We start from the raw sequence: 20,368 nt of genomic DNA on the forward strand, positions 1-20,368 counted from the left end.
TTATTAGGCTTTGGCAAGGAAAGTAAAAGATATGCTTGGAGTATCCTGTAGTGCTAGAAAGTAAGGACGTGCTTTTAAAAAAAAGAAACTCTGCAAATGAATTCTATGTACATAGTCAACCTAGAAGGGCTCCCAGTGTGGTCCATACCTAGAGCAATTTTTTTCATACCTAGAACAATTTGAATTTGACAATAGTTTTATATTATAACCCAAAGAATAAAATAAATATTCATTTGTTTATCCTGATATAAATTTGAGTAAACAAATAAATGCATGATAAGGGACTTATTTTCTTTACAGAAGAATTCCAAATAACAAATGTAGAAAGCATGAGGGAAATAGAGAGTCACCATTAGAACACCACAGTAATAATTATTACAAACAAGATCCCTTATTATTTTTATAGATACAATGTTAACTAACAAATTTAAATTATTTATAAAGTTAGCACTTATTTAGGGAAATAAGTGCTAGAACTAGTGGGTGAACCTTTAAGTAAAGAAACAGGACATTTGTATAGCTTCAATGTATTTTCCCCTAAATATTAGTTGCTATGGCAATTTTCCTTTGTATTTACAAATATAAATCTTTGATTCTCCTCCCTCCAGAGAGTGGAGCTTAATTTCCCTCCCCTTGAGTGTGGACTGGATTTACCACCTCTAATGAAAATAGAGTATGGAATATGAAAATTAGTAACTTCAAAGTGGTAAAAATCGAAAGACACTACTGCAACCAAGTTATCAAGGTCATTTTCACCAGTAATAAGTCATATTGATGTCATGTACCCCAGATATGGCATAGTGAGCAGTGCACTTTACCTTTATGGGATTCTCCTCTAAAATCCATGACCTTGTTCTAATTAAGAGAAGGCATCAGATGAACCCAAGTTGAGGGGCAGTCTACATAATCTCTAATACTTTTTAAAACAGTCAGTCATGGAAAATGTTATAGGTTAGAGGAGCATAAGGAGACATTAAATGCATGGATTGGATCCTGAAATCAAAAAAAGATTAGTGAAAAAGCTGGTGAAATCTGAATAAAGCCTGTTGAGTTAATAATATTGTACAGATGTTAATTTCTTATTTTTGGTGAATGTACCATAGTTATGTAAGATATTAACATTAGTGGAAGATGAGTAAAGAGTTTATAGGAACTCTGTAAAATCTTTGCAATTGTTCTGTAAATCTAAAATATTTTAAAAATAAAATGTTTTTTAAAGTCAAACATTCCTGAATACACCATTTTAAGTTCTAGAGACTTTGTCATCTTAAATCAAATAACAAGAAATAGCAACTTTATATTTGAACATGATGGTCCTAAGTACAGTCCCCCCCCCCCTTTTTTTTTTTAAAGATTCATTTATTTTTAGACAGAGAGGAAGGGTGGGAGAAACAGAAGGAGAGAAATATCAATGTGTGGTTGCCTCTTGAGCACCCCCTACTGGGGACCTGGCCTGGCCTACAACCCAGGCATGTACTCTGACTGGGTACAGAACCAACGATCCTTTGGTTCTCAGGCCAGCACTGAATCCACTGAGCCACACCAGCCAAGGCAGTTCCTTACCCCTCTGACCGCAGTTCCTGCCATATTTGAATTTACATGATAAAAGGAACCATGAATGATTGTTACAGACTGGTAATTGAATTGCTATTAAAAGTGAAATTATTTGTATTTTTAAAATCCTATGTGTGGTAGGATAGTTTGTGATACTTGAGCTGTAAAACTCTGTTATAAAAAAATATTTTGGTAAAGCCCTCATGGCACACTAGAAAAGGATTGTAATTACTTTGGAAAGGATTTGCAATTTTTCATTTAATTTTGTAGTTTAACATTTTTTTAGTGTTTCATAAATGGCATATTAGATCCCTAATTATCATAGCTTTTTAAATTATACTTTATGCAAGTAAAGCATATAATATATTTCTTAGTATTATACCAAGAAATAGTGAAATGTCTTAAAATATTTTAACTCAAGTCACTGAATTTTAATCACAGAGCTAGGTTGATAACTAATATCTGGTTTCTTTCAGATTCTTCTGTGTGACTCCTGTGACAGCGGGTACCACACAGCCTGCCTTCGTCCCCCGCTGATGATCATCCCTGATGGAGAGTGGTTCTGCCCACCTTGCCAACATGTAGGACCCAGTACACCTCTGTCTGCCCCATCTTTGGTTTTATATTCAAATTAGTAATACTTCTTGGCAGCTACTAACCATTTTAAATCTTTAAAACTATCTGTAAATGTGGTCTACCTCTTGTTTAAATTTCTGTGAAATTAGAGACTGTTGAAAAGGTTACCCTTTATTATTATCACTTAAGTCTTCCCTTAATTTTTTTCCAAAGCAATTCTCAAAAGACCTAATTTTTGTAAAAAAATTTTTTTGGTTTAAAAAATGATGGGCTTTATTGCATTTCTCAGTGAAGTGAACTTCTGTGGCTTAGCATAGCATTATCAGTTAATTCTTCAGCTCTATTTTGACCCAGTAACCATGTGGCATGGTTTTTTAAGTTTCTTTCTCTTTTTTAAAACTAGCGATTCACACTATTATACTTCATTGTACATATAGCCCTCTCCCTTAAAAATGTCTTGGGATTTTTAAAAATTGTAATCACTGTCATGCATACATGTTGAATGAAATGCTATTTTAAACATTGATTTCTGCCAACAAGATAGGCATAGGATGTGTTTCCTGGCAGGGTTCTAAGTTTCTCTAATATGTGCATTACTTTAAAGATACTATGCTCATTTTCAATTCAAGGGAAGTTGAGGCAACACTTTATTTAATTAAATACAAGGAATGTTTCAGTGTTCACTCACGACATGGCCCCTTATCAGCTCATAGCATAGTATCCATGTGCTAATATTATGCAAGTGACGATTGTGGAAAGGTGTTAAAATAGTATTTATCTTTTGGCTGTTTCAGAAACTACTGTGTGAGAAATTAGAGGAACAATTGCAAGATTTAGATGTTGCCTTAAAGAAGAAGGAGCGTGCTGAACGCAGGTATTGTGATATGTGTGCTAATATTTTACTTGGGAATCAGATGGCAGAGCTGACTTAGAGTATAGTTTAATGTGTCTGTCTAAAGCGGGGATCGGCAAACTATGACCTCTGGGCCAAATCTGGCCTGCCTCTCGTTTTTATACTGCTTGCTGCTCAAGGATGTTTTTACTGTTTTTAAATGATTGGGAAAAGATCAAAACAATCATATTTCATGACACATGAAAGTTATATATTCAAATTTCATTGTCCTTAAAGTTTTATTGGAACTCTGCCACACTTACTTATTATATACTATCTGTGGCTTCTTTTGTCCTACAGCAGCAGCGTTTAGTAATTACACTAGGGACCTTATGAGCCAACAATCCTAATTTACTATCTGTCCTTTTACAGGAAAGGTTTGCCAACCCCTGATCTAAAATACTTATTAGAACCTTCTCTGAATAAATATTGGTCCAAGTATTGTGGGGGATATATACCTAAGTATGGAGTGAGTACAAGAAAACTGTAAGAACTGATGTACAATTTAGTTGCCCACGTCATATCTTTGGGTTGGCAGAAATCACACAAGTGAGATAGAGTGCATTTAAATGCTGAACTGTGTCCCACTGACTATAAACGAAGCCTCCTCCTTCAGTATGCCACTGCAGCGTGGTCTAAAGCAGTTGAGAAGGCATCTTGGAGGAGATAAAATTGGAGCTGCGCCTAATCTTTGAAAGGAGGCTTAGAATCAAGGCAGCATGTTTATATTTATATTTATATTTATTTGTACTTCTTTGACTAATCTGTTGTGAAACATACATTTATACCTACTGTGTACCAAACCGAAGAGAAAAGATGAGTACGACAAAGCTCCCACTTGGAGGTCACCATCTATCAGAATACAGATGTAGGAAGCAGTGATACAATTAAGTGGACAAGTTGAGGTCTGTTCAGAGCATTATAAGAACTGTGAAGGGAATTTGAGTTCTAGAGATTGGGTTTATCAGGGATGTCTTTGGAAGCTAACTTGGGGTTATATAGGTGGGCATGCAGAGAAAAGACATTTTAGGCAAAGAGCACAAATGTGAGCAAAGACAGTGTAAAAGTGAGAGCGGAAGAGTAGCAGAATGAATCTCTAAAAGCAGATTGAGGCCAAATTGTGAACAGCTTTGCATACCTTGTTATGGAATTTAGATTATTTTGTATAGGTGGTAGGGAAGCTATCAAAGGAGGGATAAGTAGAATCAGATTTTTTTAAAAAAAAATTAAAGATTTTATTTGTTTTTAGATAGGGGGAGGGAGGGAGAAGACAGGGAGAGAAATATCCAGGTGTGGTTATCTCCCACACGCCCCCAGCTGGGGGCCTGGCCTGCAACCCAGTCATGTGCCCTGACTGGGAATCAAACCAGCAACTCTTTGGTTTGCAGGCCAGTGCTCAGTCCACTGAGCCACACTAGCCAGGGCCATAATCAGATATTTACTTCAGGAAAAATACCCTGGTAACAGTAAGAAGAAGGAATTAGAGTTGAGGCTTTTTTTTTTTTTTAAGATTTTATTTATTTATTTTTAGAGAGAGAAGGGAGGGAGATGAGAGAGAGAGAGAGAGAAACATCAATGTGTGGTTGCTGGGGGTTATGGCCTGCAACCCAGGAATGTACCCTGGCTGGGAATCGAACCTGCAACACTTTGGTTCACAGCCCGCGCTCAATCCACTGAGCTACGCCAGCCAGGGCAGAGTTGAGGCTTTTGCAGTAGCGTCTACAAGAGCCAGTGAGGCCTGTAATAGGGCAACTGTGATAATAAAGTGGAGGTGATAAAGAAAAGTTTTAGATATTAATCAGGACTTGGTGCTCATTTGTACAAAGTGTGAAATAATCTAAGCAATGTTTCCTTATTGGCTTTATTATCTTCATTTGCTGCTACTTGACCTTTACCGGCTATCACATAGTTTTCCCCCACCAAGTTTAGTTTGTTGGGTCATTCCACAATCTTACCACTTTATGCAAAGGATAATCTTAAAAATGGGTTCAGCCTCCAAATCCTGTTTTTTTCTTAACTACTCAGTTTTGCTTTATACAATGGATGGTACTTAATTTAAAGGCAAAGTTAATCTCTAAAATTGAATAGGAGATGAAAGTGCTTAGTTTTTTAAAAATCCATTGTCTAAATACCCTTGTATTTAGAAACTGTGTAATAGTCCTGTATAAAATTATTAGACCTGTTATGATGTGCAGAGTCACTCCTGTTTTTTATTTTTCACACTGGAAAAGATCTACCTACAGGTACTCCAGATTAAATAATAATTGAAAATCAGATTGTCCCTGTGCCTTAGTCTTGCAGGAATCTACCTGTCCTGAGAGATGAGCAGTGCTCTCATGTTCTGAAGCTGATGTAACTCAGCAATGCTGATAGCTAATAGTCTTACTCTTTAGGAGCTTGGAAGAAAATGTATTCTCTCCAGAAGGCAAGGATGTTGTACAATGCAACATATAGATCATGTATCATAGAAATGTGCACTTGAAAGCACTTGAAACCTGTTTGATCTTATTAACCAATGTCACCCTAATAAATTTAATTTTAAAAACAGATGCAGCAAATAACCTCAGACTCTTTCTCTTAAAGTTAACTATTGGAGACTATGTAATTAACATCAGTTACTTGCATTTATCAAAATTTTCATTTAACTTGGAGTTGCACACAGTTGCATAAGTTGTTTTAAGAACTGATATGCAAATGAGAAGACCTTGTAATTATGCTGGAGGGGAAAGATGACTGACAGGATGATGGAACTGTTATGTTGCTTAAAGTGATTTAGACAGTGCCCGAACAGTTTCAGTGTGGCCTTGTGACTCTGCCAAAGTCAGATTCTAAGACTTGGCGCGTCCGAATTTATATTTTGTCTTTTTCCTTATCCTGCCTGCTTCCTGCAGTGCCTTTGAGAAGTAAAGAGGAGACAGAAGTGGGTCAAGCAAGAATGTGGAACCTGGATAAACCACCAAGTTAAAAGTGAAAAAATAAACAATAGAAAAAAAAAGGCAAGAATATGAACCACTAGGAATTTGTTTACTACTCCAATTATATCTGCTTATTCTTTGGAGGCCTATGATGCTGTACCTCTTAGATGTGGCCATGCTGCTACAATTAAGAAATACTTTAATTTAGAAATTATGTTAAATGTGCCACAGCATTTGTTTGAACTATTGGTCTCTTATTCACTCCGTTCATTGCTTTCTCTTTTACTCTTGGTAATCATCTTTACTGAAATGTCATTCTTTATGAGGACAAATGTAATTGTGGCTTTAGATCACACACTAAACCCTATGAAATTGGATCACAGAAAGCAGAGCAAAGTCATAGTTATATAGGGAGACCAACCTGGCACAAAGGCCAGTTAACTGGCATTGTTTGCTCTTTGTTATTTCTCCCCAGTCATCTGGTTAACAAAGCTTTCATTATTTATAGCTCCTATGATGCTTGTATATATATGAATCTTAGGAGCTCTACATATCAAAATATATATGATTCTAAAGTAAATAATTACTTTATTTACTTTAATTAACTATAAATTCCAGGTGGCTTCATCTGTTTTTGAAAGTGAGCATTTTTATTTATACTTTTAAAACTATCTTTTTAAAAACTAATTTCTGTAGCACTCATCCTAGCAACTGAGAGTCTTGCTTACTCTCTATATCATAGAACAAGAGCATCTTTCCCCTATTCATGCCTTTATACAACATTTATCCAACACTTGTCGAGCACCTCCTTTGTACCAGGCAATATAATCAACATGAAGTATATGGTGTGGTCTCTACCCTAAAGGGCTCTATGCAGTTCAGTGGAAAAGGATGTGTCAATGAGTAATTAGTGACTAGCAGCAACTATCTACAGAGATGGAGCTGTGATGCTCTGTGAAATTGGATGGTTCAGAAGTCCATTGAACTGATTTGTAAATGTCCCTTTCAGAACTTGGGGCCAGAAATTATTTGGGAATTCAAATAGTTCTATACTTCCAGAGTACTATTACTAGTGCTTTGCTAATAGAGAGTTGGATTTAATCAGGGTTGGAATTTTCCAGGTAATATAACAGAGGGAAGGAGAGAAAGACAAGGAATTGAAAGTGTATACAAAGGAGTATTTATAATGATGGACCATGGAGTCTAAGCCAGGTAAGGGGGAAAGCAAGGACACAAAGGGAGTGATGGACAGTGAAAAGAGGGTAGGCTTAATGGACAGAGGGCCTCCTGGAGTCAGGGAGTTGTTGAAATCAGTGTACCAGAGTGAGCTGGAAAATGAGCCAGTAGAAGTCAGAGAATAGGATCCCTGAAATGTAAATTTTAGCAGGAAATTTATAGGTAATGCTCAAGTCTGAGCCCCATGTGACCATTGAGCAGGCATTGAAATGGAGTGCTGGAAGATGTATCTTTCCGTGAGATTACTAAGCAAGGGAAGGCTGTGATGAGAAATCATACCTGCCTCCAAGGTTCCACTCAAGTTTATAAAGCCTCCTTAGATTTCTCAGCTCTTTTTCAGAATCTCTTTTTCATGTTTCCATTGTACTTGTTCATGATGGACAACAGTCAGCTGTTAATATTGTTGAAGGCAAGAATGTGTCTTACCTTTGGATTTCCAAGCCTGAAAAAATATAACCTAATATGAATATGACTTTCTTTCCATTGAGTTAAGGAGAGAAATAATGGTCACATGGAAGTAGAGATTTTGAGGTGTAAAGAAGGAAACTGGTATCACAATAAACTTGGTTAGTGTAAGCACAGACATGTCAACACATTTAATAACAGAGAGAGCTCAAGTTCTGACTTATCCTTGAAGGCTTTCCTATGAATTTCAGCTAGTACTGTTTTTGCCTTTCATACATATTTCTATTCAGTTCACTGTACACTGGCGTGTATGTAAGAGCTCAGCTGTCCTTGGTGAATCAAATTAACTTGGGAAGAAATGAAGAAAAAAGCACCAGTTTGTATATAGAAATTTGTTGTGTAAAATTTATTGAATCGAAATCAACAAAACTTTTGTTCCTTTGAAATGAAACTATGAGGTTGTCATTAGTCTTCTAAATCCACATGAAGATATCCTTAGGCCAATCAGTATTTTTGGGCCAGTTAGGATAGCATCCTAGAGCACAGGTTCATGTGGCTACATTGCTTTTTGTCTTTACTGTCAGCACGGAGTGAATGGTCTTGATGTCATTCCCTGGGACCTTGATGTGGTTCTGTTTATATAGAGTTATTTTCTACAGTGAAAATTACTATCATGAGATTATAGCTGTGTATACACCCTTGTAGTATTACTAAAAACTTCCGGCATGACAAAGATCTACTTTATTCAGTCACAGTTGGCTGTTCGTCTAATCACTTTATTAGTGAGTTACAGCATGACTCTTCATGAGGTTTCATTGTCTATTTCAGTTACAGGTTTTATTTCACTTTTTCAAAAATACTTGCTTTTAACTATGGTTGACATACAATATTAGTTTCAGGCGTACAAGATAGTGATTCAACATTTATATACCTTACAAAGTGATCACTACAGTGTCTAAAATAAATGTGATAACCATCAGTCAGCATACATAATTATTATTATATATTGACTCTATTCCCTGTGCTGCACATCCCATGACTTGCTCCATAACTGTAAGTTTGTACTTCTGAGTCCCCTTCCCCTTTTCTGCTGAGCCTCCCACCTTGTTCCCTCCATATAGGTCACTTCTAAAAGCTAGAATTTCATCCTTTAGGAAGTTTTGTGCCTCCCACAGATACCAGTACTATAAGTTTTACAGATAACATAGCCTCTGGTATTACCATGAAATCGTAATTTTAGAATTCTCTTTGTTGTATTCTTTCATAAGTTTATTTTTAGCAAATCTCATTTTGTTTGTGTGCTTGTTTTTCATTTTTTAAAGGAAAGAACTCTTGGTGTATGTGGGTATCAGTATTGAAAACATCATTCCTCCACAAGTAAGTTCTTATTTATAGTAAAAGATGAGATTGCCATAATTGTTCTAAAATTTATTCTACTTTATATAATGTGAGTAGTTTTAAATAGTATACCTATTTTATTAAAATTTGAAAATTTAGGACCTTAAAGAAGTCACCCATAATCCCTCATGATTAAATTATGTACATGCAGGTAGCTCCAAAAGTAATACTATATCCAAACCAAATTTACAGCTCACCCCTATGGAGTTTGGTGAGGTTTAATTCTAATACTAAATTGGATAAATTTTTTCTAGCTCTTTATCTGCTGTTTATGCTAAGTGTCAAAGTAAGTGGTCAGGGAGATCTGATGTTTTATCTATTGTTTTGTGGTTATCAGAACCTTTAATTGGTGTTCATACAGTTTGTTGCTTTTGAAGGGATTTCATTGTTTTTCAGTTATTAGCCTAATGTATAATTAAGAAATATCTCATGAGTGGAAGACATGTAATACAGTTTTTATTGAAATGAAGAAATTTTCTAGTTCCATACACAGTTTCATTCAGGTGTAATTAAATCACATGCTTGTCTTTGGTGAGTTATTTTTCTTCAGCATCATGCCCTTTCTGAATCCATTATTTCATTTCTTCTAGCTTATCTATTGAATATCTTTGTTTTTACTTCATGTCTTTTATTAGCCCATATACCGTTACTTGTCTTCTGGTTTGTTGAAGCAATAGGTCAGACAACATTTGCACAGTAATGTCTGTCAAAGTGCTGGCCATAGAACTCCAGCACCACATTCATCTGAAGGGCACTCACGACAAAGGCAACTGATTTTGCCATTCTCACCACTTAGTAGTATTTCAGGACAGCCAGCTTAATCTTCATTCTCTTATGCTTATTCTTCTTGGGAGTGGTGTAAGAGTTCTTCCTTTTTCTTAGCACCACATGAGTCTCAACACAAGATGAAGAGTGGACTCTTTTGAATATTGTAGCTATTGGAAGACAAAGTACACCTGTCTTCCGGGGCTTGCCAGCAAAGATCAGTCTTTGCTGGTTAGGAGGAATTCCTTCCTTTTCCTGGATCCTGGCCTTTACATTTTTTTTGTATCGGAGGGTTCAGCCTCAAGAAGGATGGTCTCCCCGGTAAGGGTTTTCACGAAAATCTGCATCTTGCCGATGACTCCACTGCAGATGGCGGATTGGAAAGGGCTGTACTGAATAGCTTATGTGCTAAATTTAATTATTTGTTGAAAAGATTTATTGATGGAAAAACTTCATCATGATTGTTTTAAAAGAGGTCATTATAAAAACTAACAATTTTAATATAGAAGTGTTTGTTTGGATCATATTTTTTAATCTATCCATAGTGTTGCCATGTTTATGCAGTTTGGGGGGATCATCTTTTTCATACCTTTCACATGTGCTGCCTAGAAGGACAATAGAAACTATTAATTCCAAGGAACTATTTTCTGTCCTGAGTAATAACATGTATTAATTATCATATTTTAAAACCAGGAGCCAGATTTTTCTGAAGATCATGAAGAAAAGAAGAAAGATTCAAAAAAATCCAAAGCAAACTTGCTTGAAAGAAGATCAACAAGAACACGGAAATGTATAAGTTACAGGTATGAAGTATGTGGAAATAGTTACAATGAAATAGTATAATATGTTCTTTAAATTAATATAGAATACAGAATTACATGTTTTTCCATCACAGTGATCATTAGTGGTTGTATATATATTTCTTACCTCCTATCTTTAGAACCAGAATTTGGGAGCAACAAGCACGAATGATCTTTTCCAAATACAAATTTGCTCACATCATTCTTTACTGGATAACATACTTTGTCAAACTTCTGTAGCGCTTGGGATAAGGATCATGTCTTTAAAAAGACACGTGAAACAGTGCATACTCTGCTCTGTGCTTCGTCTTTCCACGTTTTCCTTACTCAGCACAGCAACATTGTCTTCTTTCAGCCCCTTTGCACACACTGTTTATTCTGCCTAGAATCCCATTTTCTCTCTGTTGACATTCTCTTGATCAACTCCTTCTATTATGTGCTCTCTTGGCAACCAGTTCTCCTTGAAAGCACTTAGCATAATTGTAATGATTGTTATAATTTTAATTTTAATTATTTGATTAAAACTTCTTCTACTAGACTTGTAGCTTGAAAATAAGGACCATATCTGCTTATACATCCTTGTTTTTACAGTGAACTTAGTACTGACAAATAGTAAGTGTTCCATAAATGCCTATTGAAGATCAAAAACTATAATCTGGTTTACAGTCTTCCACCAGAGAGTGGGGGGGGCGGGGAGGTTGGGAACAGAGAGACAGGTATTTTTCCACAGTCATGCTTTTAGTAGCTTAAACCTAGACCAAAACCTTATCTTCTGATTGTTGACTAGTCTAGTATTCTTCCACTAAACCTCCCTTATTTAAGACCTTTTATTGACTCTGGTTGGTGTGGCTCAGTGGATTGAGTATCGGCCTGCAAACTGAAAGGTCGCTGGTTCAATTGCTGGTCAGGGCACATGCCTCGGTTGCAGGCCGGGCCCTTGGATGGGGACATGAGAGAGGCAGCTAATCAATGTTTGTCTCACACATTGATGTTTCTCTCCTTCTCTCTCCCTCCCTTCCCATCTTTCTAGAAATAAATAAACTCTTTAAAAGAAAAAAAAAAGACATTTTTTGAACTGTGGTTTACATAGACAACACCAAAACAGTCTTTTAACTTGAATAACAAAGTCAATGAAAAAAATGTTAGTTCTTTATTTGTTAAAATAAAGAACTTTGAACTTGCTTGTTTATAAACTTTCATGAGTGGCCATGGAAGAGCTCTCCGTGTATAGTTTGCTGCTATTGTTATTATTAAAACTTTATAAAATGCAGTAGGACCAGTAAGAAGGAAATCCTTAATCTATTGGAGCAGGGTCCATCTTGTTCTTTTCTTTAAAAAATTTTGAAAAATTAGAAGCACCATAAGATAATTATAACTGATGAAGTCAAAGCCTACTGATAAAACATGTGAGTGTAAAGTTGGTCCTGTTATAAGAATACATACATTCCCAAAAATAACCATGCTGTGCAAAATCACATAATAAAAACCATAGGGATTATGGGAAATATGACCACATACTAAAAAACTTCATTGGTGACACATTTAAAAAGAAGATGATAGGAATCTAATAAAAATCATAATATCATTTGACACATGTTAAATGGTTAAGAAATCATATAAACACTATATGCGACATTTTTTTGTTGTTGGGAAAAAAAGCCTTGGAGTTTGTTTATAGAAGTGAGGAGAGTTGCTGTTTGTAAATTATGGCTGGTGGTAGATAACCGTTATTTGAAATCGACCAGAACACCAGATGCAGGGGGCTGTAGTTCTTAAGGCTCATGATGAGGTGAGGTAACTGATAGATGTCTAGGGTGGGTGTTCGGTGTGTTCCTCTGCAGTGAGGTACCGATTTCTATGTTAACCTAGTGTATCTCACAAATGAAATTACTCACAAGCAAGGATGAATTACATGTTATATTTGAATTATTTTGTAATATATTAGTCACATTGGAACAAATTTACATTTTCAGAACAAGCATTATATCAGAATTGTATTGCTTGTCAATCCTGATGTAATTGTGGTTGTTAAGAGAAACAGATTTGGCCCTTGGTTGTTGTGGCTCAGTGGATTGAGTGACATCCTGAGAACTTAAAGTCACTGGTTTGATTCCCAGTCAGGACTCATGCCTGGGTTGCAGGCCAGGACCCCAGTAGGGGACATGCAAGAGGCAGCCACACATTGATGTTCCTCTCCTCTTTCTCCCTCCCTTCCCCTCTCTCTAAAAATAAATAAACAAAATCTTTTTTTTTTTTAAAGAAACAGATTTGTTTTATTAGCATTTCCTCTTTTTTTATAAGTAATTAGTTTATTTAATTTTTTTAGTCTAACTTTTTATTTTTTTGAAGAAAGTTTTTTTTTTTTTTTAATTTTATTTTAATCATTGTTCAAGTACAGTTTTCTCCCCCCTAGCATTTCCTCTTGACTATATACCCAGAAGTGGGATTACAGGATCATATGGTAGGGTTTTTTTGTTTGGTTTGGTTTTTTTTGGGGGGGGGTCTTATTGTTTTGTGTTTTTTGAGGAATTTCCATGCTGTTTTCCATGGCAGCTGTACCATCCTGCATTCCCACCAACAGTATACAGAGTTTCCAGGTTCTCCACATCCTTGTCAACACTTGGCTTTTCATGTGTTTTGTTTTGTTTTTTGTCTTTTCACTTTCTTTCCTTTTAGTTTTTATTTTCTTTTAAATATATTTTATTGATTATGCTGTTACAGTTATCGCCTTCCTCCCCCTTACCCCTTATTCCCCTCCACCCTGCATACCTTCTCCCACCCACATTCCTCCCCCCTCTTAGTTCATGTCCATGTGTCATACGCATACGTTCTCTGGCTTCTACATTTCCTATACTCTTCTTACCTCCCCCTGTCTATTTTGTACCTACCATTTATGCTACTTATTCCCTGTACCTTCTCCCCTATTCCCCCTTCCCCTGCTGATGACCCTCCATGTGGTCTCCATTTCTGTGATTCTGTTCCTGTTGTAGTTTTTTACTTAGTTTGTTTTTGTTTTAGGTTCGGTTGTTGATAGTTGTGAGTCTGTTGTAATTTTACTGTTCATAGTTTTGATCTCCTTCTTCTTCTTAGATAAGTCCTTTTAACATTTCATGTAAAAGGGGGTATGGTATGATGAACTCCTTTAACTTGACTTTATCTGAGAAGCATTTTTTTGCCCTCCCATTCTAAATGATAGCTTGGCTAGATAGAGTAATCTTGGATGTAGGGTCCTTGCTTTTCATGACTTTGAATGCTTCTTTCCAGCCCCTTCTTGCCTGTAAGGTTTCTTTTGAGAAATCAGATGATAGTCTCATGGGAATTCCTTTGTAGGTAACTGTCTCCTTTTCTCTTGCTGCGTCTAAGATTCTCTTCTTATTTTTAATCTTGGGTAATGTACTTAATGATGTACCTTGGTGTGTTCCTCCTTGCATCCAACTACTTTGGGACTCTGGGCTTTCTGGATTTCCTGGACTTCCTGGAAGTTATCCTGGAGGTTCCTAAGTGTGTCCTTATTGTTTTTGAATTATTGTTTCTTCATTCTGTTCTAGTTGAATGTTTATTTCTTCCTGCTGGTCTAAACCGTTGCTTTGCGTCCTGGTTTCCTTCCCATCGCTGTTGGTTCCTTGTACATTTTCCTTTGTTTCACTTTTCATAGCCTTCACTTTTTCCTCTATTTTGTGACCATACTCAACCAATTAATTCTGTGAGCATCCTGATTACCAGTGTTTTGAATTGTGCATCTGATAGGTTGGCTATCTCTTCATTGCTTAGTTATATTTTTGGGGGGGAGCTTTGATCTGTTTTTCTATTTGGGCCTTTTATTGGTTATGCTATTACAGTTGTCCCATTTTTCCCCCCTTCATTCCCCTCCACCCCACATTCCCTTTCCCCCCTCCCCACCTTCCCCCTCTTCGCCTCCCCCCCCCCCACTTTAGTTCATGTTCATATCCATGTGTCATAAGTTCTTTAGCTTCTACATTGCCCATACTATTCTTGCCCTCCTCCTGTCTATTTTCTACCTACCATCTATGGTACTTATTCTCTGTACCTTTCCCCCTCTCTCCTCGTCCCGTTACCCTGTTGCCAACCCTCTATGTGATCTCCATTTCTGTGGTCCTGTTCCTGTTCTAGTTGTTTGCTTAGTTTGTTTTTGTTTTAGGTGTAGTGGTTAATAATTGTGAGTTTGCTATCATTTTACTATACATGTTTTTTATCTTCTTTTTCTTAGATAAGTCCTTTTAACATTTCATATAAGGGCTGAACTGGATAGTGCTCACAGGGTCCTGTGTCCTCACAATGAAAGTAGATGTGTGGGGTGTTGTGTCCAATCCTTTATCCAAAGCTCTGCATCTGAGATGTCAGATGTCAAAAAAGGCTGCTTTTTTGTGTGTTAAAAGTGACATATATCTTTCAGGCAGGAGTGTTTCATTCTTAATGATATTTCATATATCTGGAGGTTCTGATGGTCTCTGATAGAAAACAAAGTTTCTTAGTGAGTAAGAAAGTAGTAATCACACAAAGAAATAGGTTTTTATGCCACATCACAGCTGTAGCATGTCCTTGAGAGAAATAAAGTTTCCGATTAATTGTGCATCTGGTTTTGCCTGTTACCAGTTTTTCTAGCCTGGTGAGTGAATGCACAGATTTTTATTTTCTCAGAATTTATCTTAAGGGAAAGCTAAGGCACAGCTACCTGAATGGTTTTTATAGTATTGTGTATAATTTTTTAAAAAATGGAAGTAAACTATTTAAAATAAACTATGATACACTATAAGACACTACACAGCCGGAAAAAGTTACATTGTAAAACAGTTTTTAGCCTGAAATTTGCAAATCCTCTGACACTATACATAAAATTTTATATTTGTGTTGCTATATATATGTTTTCCTAGGGAAAAAATCCATAGGTGTAATGTTTCTAAATTCAAAAGGCAAAATATTTGGCTCTCAGTCTTAATCCTGTTGTTAATCCACTGTATGGCTTTAATCCAGTGCTGCCCAGCAGAATGTAGTGCTGTTTTGGAAATGTTCTGTTTCTTTGCTATGCAGTGTGGTAGTCACTGGCCATATGTTCAGCACTTGAAGTAGCATAGTGAGGTATTGAACTTTTTATTTTAATTGACTAAATATAAAGAGCGACACGTGGCTAATAATTACTGTATTTACCATAGTTTTAGGCAAGTCACTTTATCTTTGTGGCTGCCTCAGTTCTAAAGTGAAAGGAATTTTGTAAATGATGAAGTGTGAGAAATCATCTAGTTTTGATCCTTTTCTTTGAGGGGAACAGCCCTTGTGAGATAAAGTATGTTTACTTAGTTCTAAAATTTTTACCATCTATGTATGAATTTTAGTAATAATAACATAACCTTCATACTTAGTATTATTTCTGGGACACCAGTTTTGTTATCTTACTTTGCCATATGATTTGTATAACTAGGGAATGGCAGACTATGGCCTGTGGGCCAAATCCAATCACTGCCAGTTTTAGTATAACCCGTGACTTGTGAGTGGTTTTCAGATTTGTAAAAGGTTGAAAAAAGAACCAAAAGAAGAAAAGTCTATGAAAATAACATGAAATTCAAACCTGTTTCCTTAGTGAAGTTGTCTTAGAACACAGCTACGTTCATTCACTTGTATTGTCTGTGACTACTTTTGCACTGCAGTGGCTGCCTCGAATAATTAGAGCAGTGACTGTATAGTCTGCAGTGCCTGGCAGATTTACTCTCTAGCTTTCTACAAAAATATTTACTGATGTCTGGTATAGATGATCTTTACAAATGAAAAACTGTTTATTTATTAGGTGCAATTTTACAAAAGAAATGGAGGCTAATATGAGCGAGGGGACGTAGTCCAAGTCACGCTGTCCCAAAGTGGAAGAGAGCAGTTTCACATGCTGGTGGTTTTCACTCTGGAGGCAACACTCCTGACCCATGTGCCAGGATAGGCTATCATGTGATTGTTGTCTGTATTTTAGATTTGATGAGTTTGATGAAGCAATTGATGAAGCTATAGAAGATGATATCAAAGAGGCTGATGGAGGAGGTATGTGTTTATCCTTCTCTTTTTCATATAACTTCGGTCCATAAAATAATGCAAATGCCCTGATTAGAGCAACGGGGTGTTTTCTCCTCTTGTCTGTCATGATCACTGCTGGTGTTAACGGTCTGAGATTCAAAATAATCTGTGGACAGTGTCAGTGTGTAGACTTGGATCTTACTAATTATTTTTTAAGAGTTTGGTTTTATGATCTGATGTAAAATGGAAATGTTCCTCAGCACATGAAAATTTTACTTCTGCTTCCAAATGGAAAACCCAATGAAACTTGGCTGTTTTTCTATTTTTGGATCAGTACTGCTACAAAGTATAAGAAATTATGGATAATAGACTCTACATGATTTCTTTAAATTAACCTTTTAACAATTAGTTTTCATATTTTTTTAATACATGACATTAATAGAGAATAATTTGAAGGTAAGTTAAGAGCTCTACAAATTACCAGTACTCTGGTGGAGCACTGTGGTTTCCTTGTAGTTATTATGAAAACTCTGGGAAGCATTCATAGTAAGTAGGCCGTTCGCAGTGGAGCTGAGGAGGTCACTAGCTTTTCCAGAGATGTGTGCCTTTCTTATATCTTTGCTGCTGAATTCTCACTTTTTCAGTCCTGCAAACATAGTTGTTTGTGTTTCAAAAAATGGATTGGCCTCTTTCTAAAGCCATGTCCAAAAGACAACTTTGAAGACGAGATTTCTTGAGTGATTGCTAATAGGTGTGAGGTTTCTTTTTGGGGTGATGAAAATATTTTGGAATTAGTGGTGATTGTTGCAGAATTTTGTGACTATACTAAAATACCCTGAATTAATATACTTAAAAAGGGTGAATATTATAGCATATGAATTACATCAAAATGTAAAAAATAAACCCTTCTATACAAGGTGAACTTTATTTAGTAGGACAAGTGAATGCCAAAACTCTCTTGATAAGAGCTCTATCAGCTGCAGTCATGAGAAAACTGCATGCTTGTAGGAAGAAAATCAAATGAAGAGCTGCTAAGCACGAATAGGAACAGCCTGGCCCTGGCTGGTGTGGCTCGGTGGATCTCAGTCCGGCCTGCGAACCAACAGGTCGCTGGTGTGATCCTCAGTCGGCACACATGCCTGGGTTGTGGGCCAGGTCCCCAGTGGGGGCGTATGAGAGGCAGCCACACATTAATGTTTCTCTTTCTCCCTCCCTTCCCCTCTGTGTGAAAAGAGATAAAATCTTTTTTAAAAATTAAAAAAGAAAGGACAGTCTGCAGACATTGAAGGGAAGGTTTTAGTAAACATATAGTTGTGTCTCTTTCTTATTCCCTCTCTTCCTCTTAACCCTCCACCCCTGAATTCAGGAGTTGGTCGAGGAAAAGATATCTCGACCATCACGGGTCACCGTGGGAAAGACATCTCTACTATTCTGGATGAAGAAAGAAAAGAAAATAAACGACCCCAGAGGGCTGCGGCTGCTCGCCGGAAGAAACGCCGGCGATTAAATGACCTGGACAGTGACAGCAACCTGGATGAAGAAGAGAGTGAGGATGAATTCAAGATCAGTGATGGGTACGTGGTCTGCATGTAGACCAGTCCCTAGATACAGGTTTCCACAGTGCCAGCAGAGAAGCTGGCTGTGCTCTAATGGGGCTTTTGTTTTTCATGCACTTAGACAGTCTCTTATTTTCAGGATATTTAAAGCAGATTTCAGAATGCTTATCTTGGTTCTTTTTAGGTTAAAACAAAGTAGTTTATGGTTGTTGTTTAATATTCAAAATGCATTAGCTGCAATTGAGTATTCATTTGTTATGTACCTCTGTGCCACCTTCTGCCATAATATCCACGAGAGGTTGCCAGTCAAATACGAGAAATAGGCAAGTGCAAGTTATTAGATACTACTCTTTGGTGACCCCCAGAGGTTCGGGCTGAGGTAAGTGCTTTATTGTGGAGTATCAGGAAAGTCTTCCCTGTGGAGTAGATATTCAAACAGTAATCCAGAGTTGTCCTCAGATTGTCAGTGGAAGAAACAAACTTTTATACCACAAAAAAGTCACTTCATGTGATTGCTGCTAAAATACAGTTAAGGCATAGTTAGGGTACAGAAGAGAGTCAGATTACTCCAGGGAGGTCAGAGTGGAAATAAAGCCTGATGAAATTTGAAGAATGAATAATTGGCTGGATCAACGAATTTGAAATTAGAAGCAGGATGAGGAAAGAAGTTGCTGAGAATTCACATATGTCTAAGGCATAAACCACCATGTAATAGTTAGGAAATTCCTGATACAGCAAAATGTGGGAAAGAAGTGTAGAGTGCCCTGCAGGAGGTGTGACCGAGACATAAAAAGGACAGAGATGATGGGGTCTTTTGTTCATCATGCTTAATAGGAATTTGTACTCTAGCCTGAAGGTGATGAAAACCCATTGAAAGGTTTTAAACACTAGAATAATAATGAGGTTTACACTTTGGAAAGCTTCATCCTGGTATTTATTTGGAGGATATACTGAAGGGAAATGATCTAGAGATGAGAGACTACTTGGAGCATTGCTATAGTTCAGGTGCAGATAGTTCAGGTGGGAGATGACTTTAGATACTAACTTTAAGGGGTGGACTCGAGGAATTAGTAAATGATTAGATGTGAGAAATGAAAAGGGGGAAATTAGGATAAATACCAGATTGCTGGTTTGAGTTTCTGGATGGGTGATAGTATCAAATACCAGGCCAGAGAACAGAAGTGAGATGTAAGTTAGGAAATACTGAGTTTGCCTTTGGACATGTGAATTTAAGATACATGGGGGGCATCTCAAGAGGTTAAAGCAATTTATATACAGAATCAGCATCAATTCATCTTCATAACGCTTCCTAAGAAAAGGATAGGTAACAAATAATTTCTTCATATTAGGAAAGTTGATACCATTATTCAGATACTACCTTAAACATTATTTAATGATTTACTGGACTTGTTAGAACTTAAACTCAGAACTTTCAAAATGGCTTCACAGTTTTAAGTGTACCATCATAATTCATCTGTTTCTCTTGTACAGCTCTCAAGATGAGTTTGTTGTATCTGACGAAAACCCAGATGACAGTGAAGAAGACCCACCATCTAATGACGACAGCGACGCTGACTTCTTAGTCGAAGACTAGGCGACATCCCTCCCGGCCAATGAGGCAAAGCAGGCGTTTGCGCAGAAAAACCCCAAAGAAAAAGTATTCTGATGATGATGAAGAGGAAGAGTCTGAGGAGAATAGTAGAGACTCTGGTAAAAAATAATTGGTATCTACATCACGCCAACTTAATAGACTCTTGTGATTTCTGGAGCTAAGAGTTCTTAAAATTCCATTCAGTTGTAACATAAACCTTCTGATAAAACTGAATTCTGTTATGAATCAGCAGTAACTAAAATTTTCACATAAAATACATTCTAAGAAAATACATATGATGGATAGGTTAACTTCATACTAAATTCATCTTAGGATTGTGATAGTCTTTTTAGTGCCAAATGTTTTCATGCCTAGACAACTTCAGAGTGTTTCTTGGGAGTAATTGTCGTAAGCGGAGAATATTTTTCTCAGATGTCTAGCTATTGGAGAGAAGCAGCATCAATTATCTAATGTTTAGATCACAACCAGTGATTAATTTTTATGAATTAGCATTTATTAATGGCTTATGCTTATCCCTGTTAACGATAAGTGGAGGGACAGTGGCCAAAAAAACAGATGTTAGTGCTCTGTGGAATTGGCAGCCAGGTAGCGCTCATCTTACTGAGGAAGTGGCACAGATAAGAGTTTGACATCTTGACTCTTGC

At 36.8% G+C, this 20,368-nt stretch overlaps 1 protein-coding gene and 1 pseudogene across 1 annotated transcript in view; one reads left to right on the forward strand and one right to left on the reverse strand.

Moving 5' to 3' along the window:
• RSF1 (remodeling and spacing factor 1) overlaps positions 1-20,368 on the forward strand; it is a 119,943-nt gene that overhangs the window by 87,845 nt on the left and 11,730 nt on the right. The window contains 8 exon segments of the mRNA XM_036028764.1: positions 2,031-2,135; positions 2,925-3,004; positions 8,901-8,955; positions 10,435-10,544; positions 16,516-16,583; positions 17,923-18,130; positions 19,604-19,693; positions 19,695-19,822. Of these exon segments, the coding sequence (XP_035884657.1) occupies positions 2,031-2,135; positions 2,925-3,004; positions 8,901-8,955; positions 10,435-10,544; positions 16,516-16,583; positions 17,923-18,130; positions 19,604-19,693; positions 19,695-19,822 (844 nt within the window).
• LOC114500370 lies at positions 9,588-10,347 on the reverse strand (annotated as a pseudogene).

This window comes from Phyllostomus discolor, chromosome 6, assembly GCF_004126475.2.
Source record: "Phyllostomus discolor isolate MPI-MPIP mPhyDis1 chromosome 6, mPhyDis1.pri.v3, whole genome shotgun sequence".
Lineage (NCBI taxonomy): Eukaryota > Metazoa > Chordata > Mammalia > Chiroptera > Phyllostomidae > Phyllostomus > Phyllostomus discolor.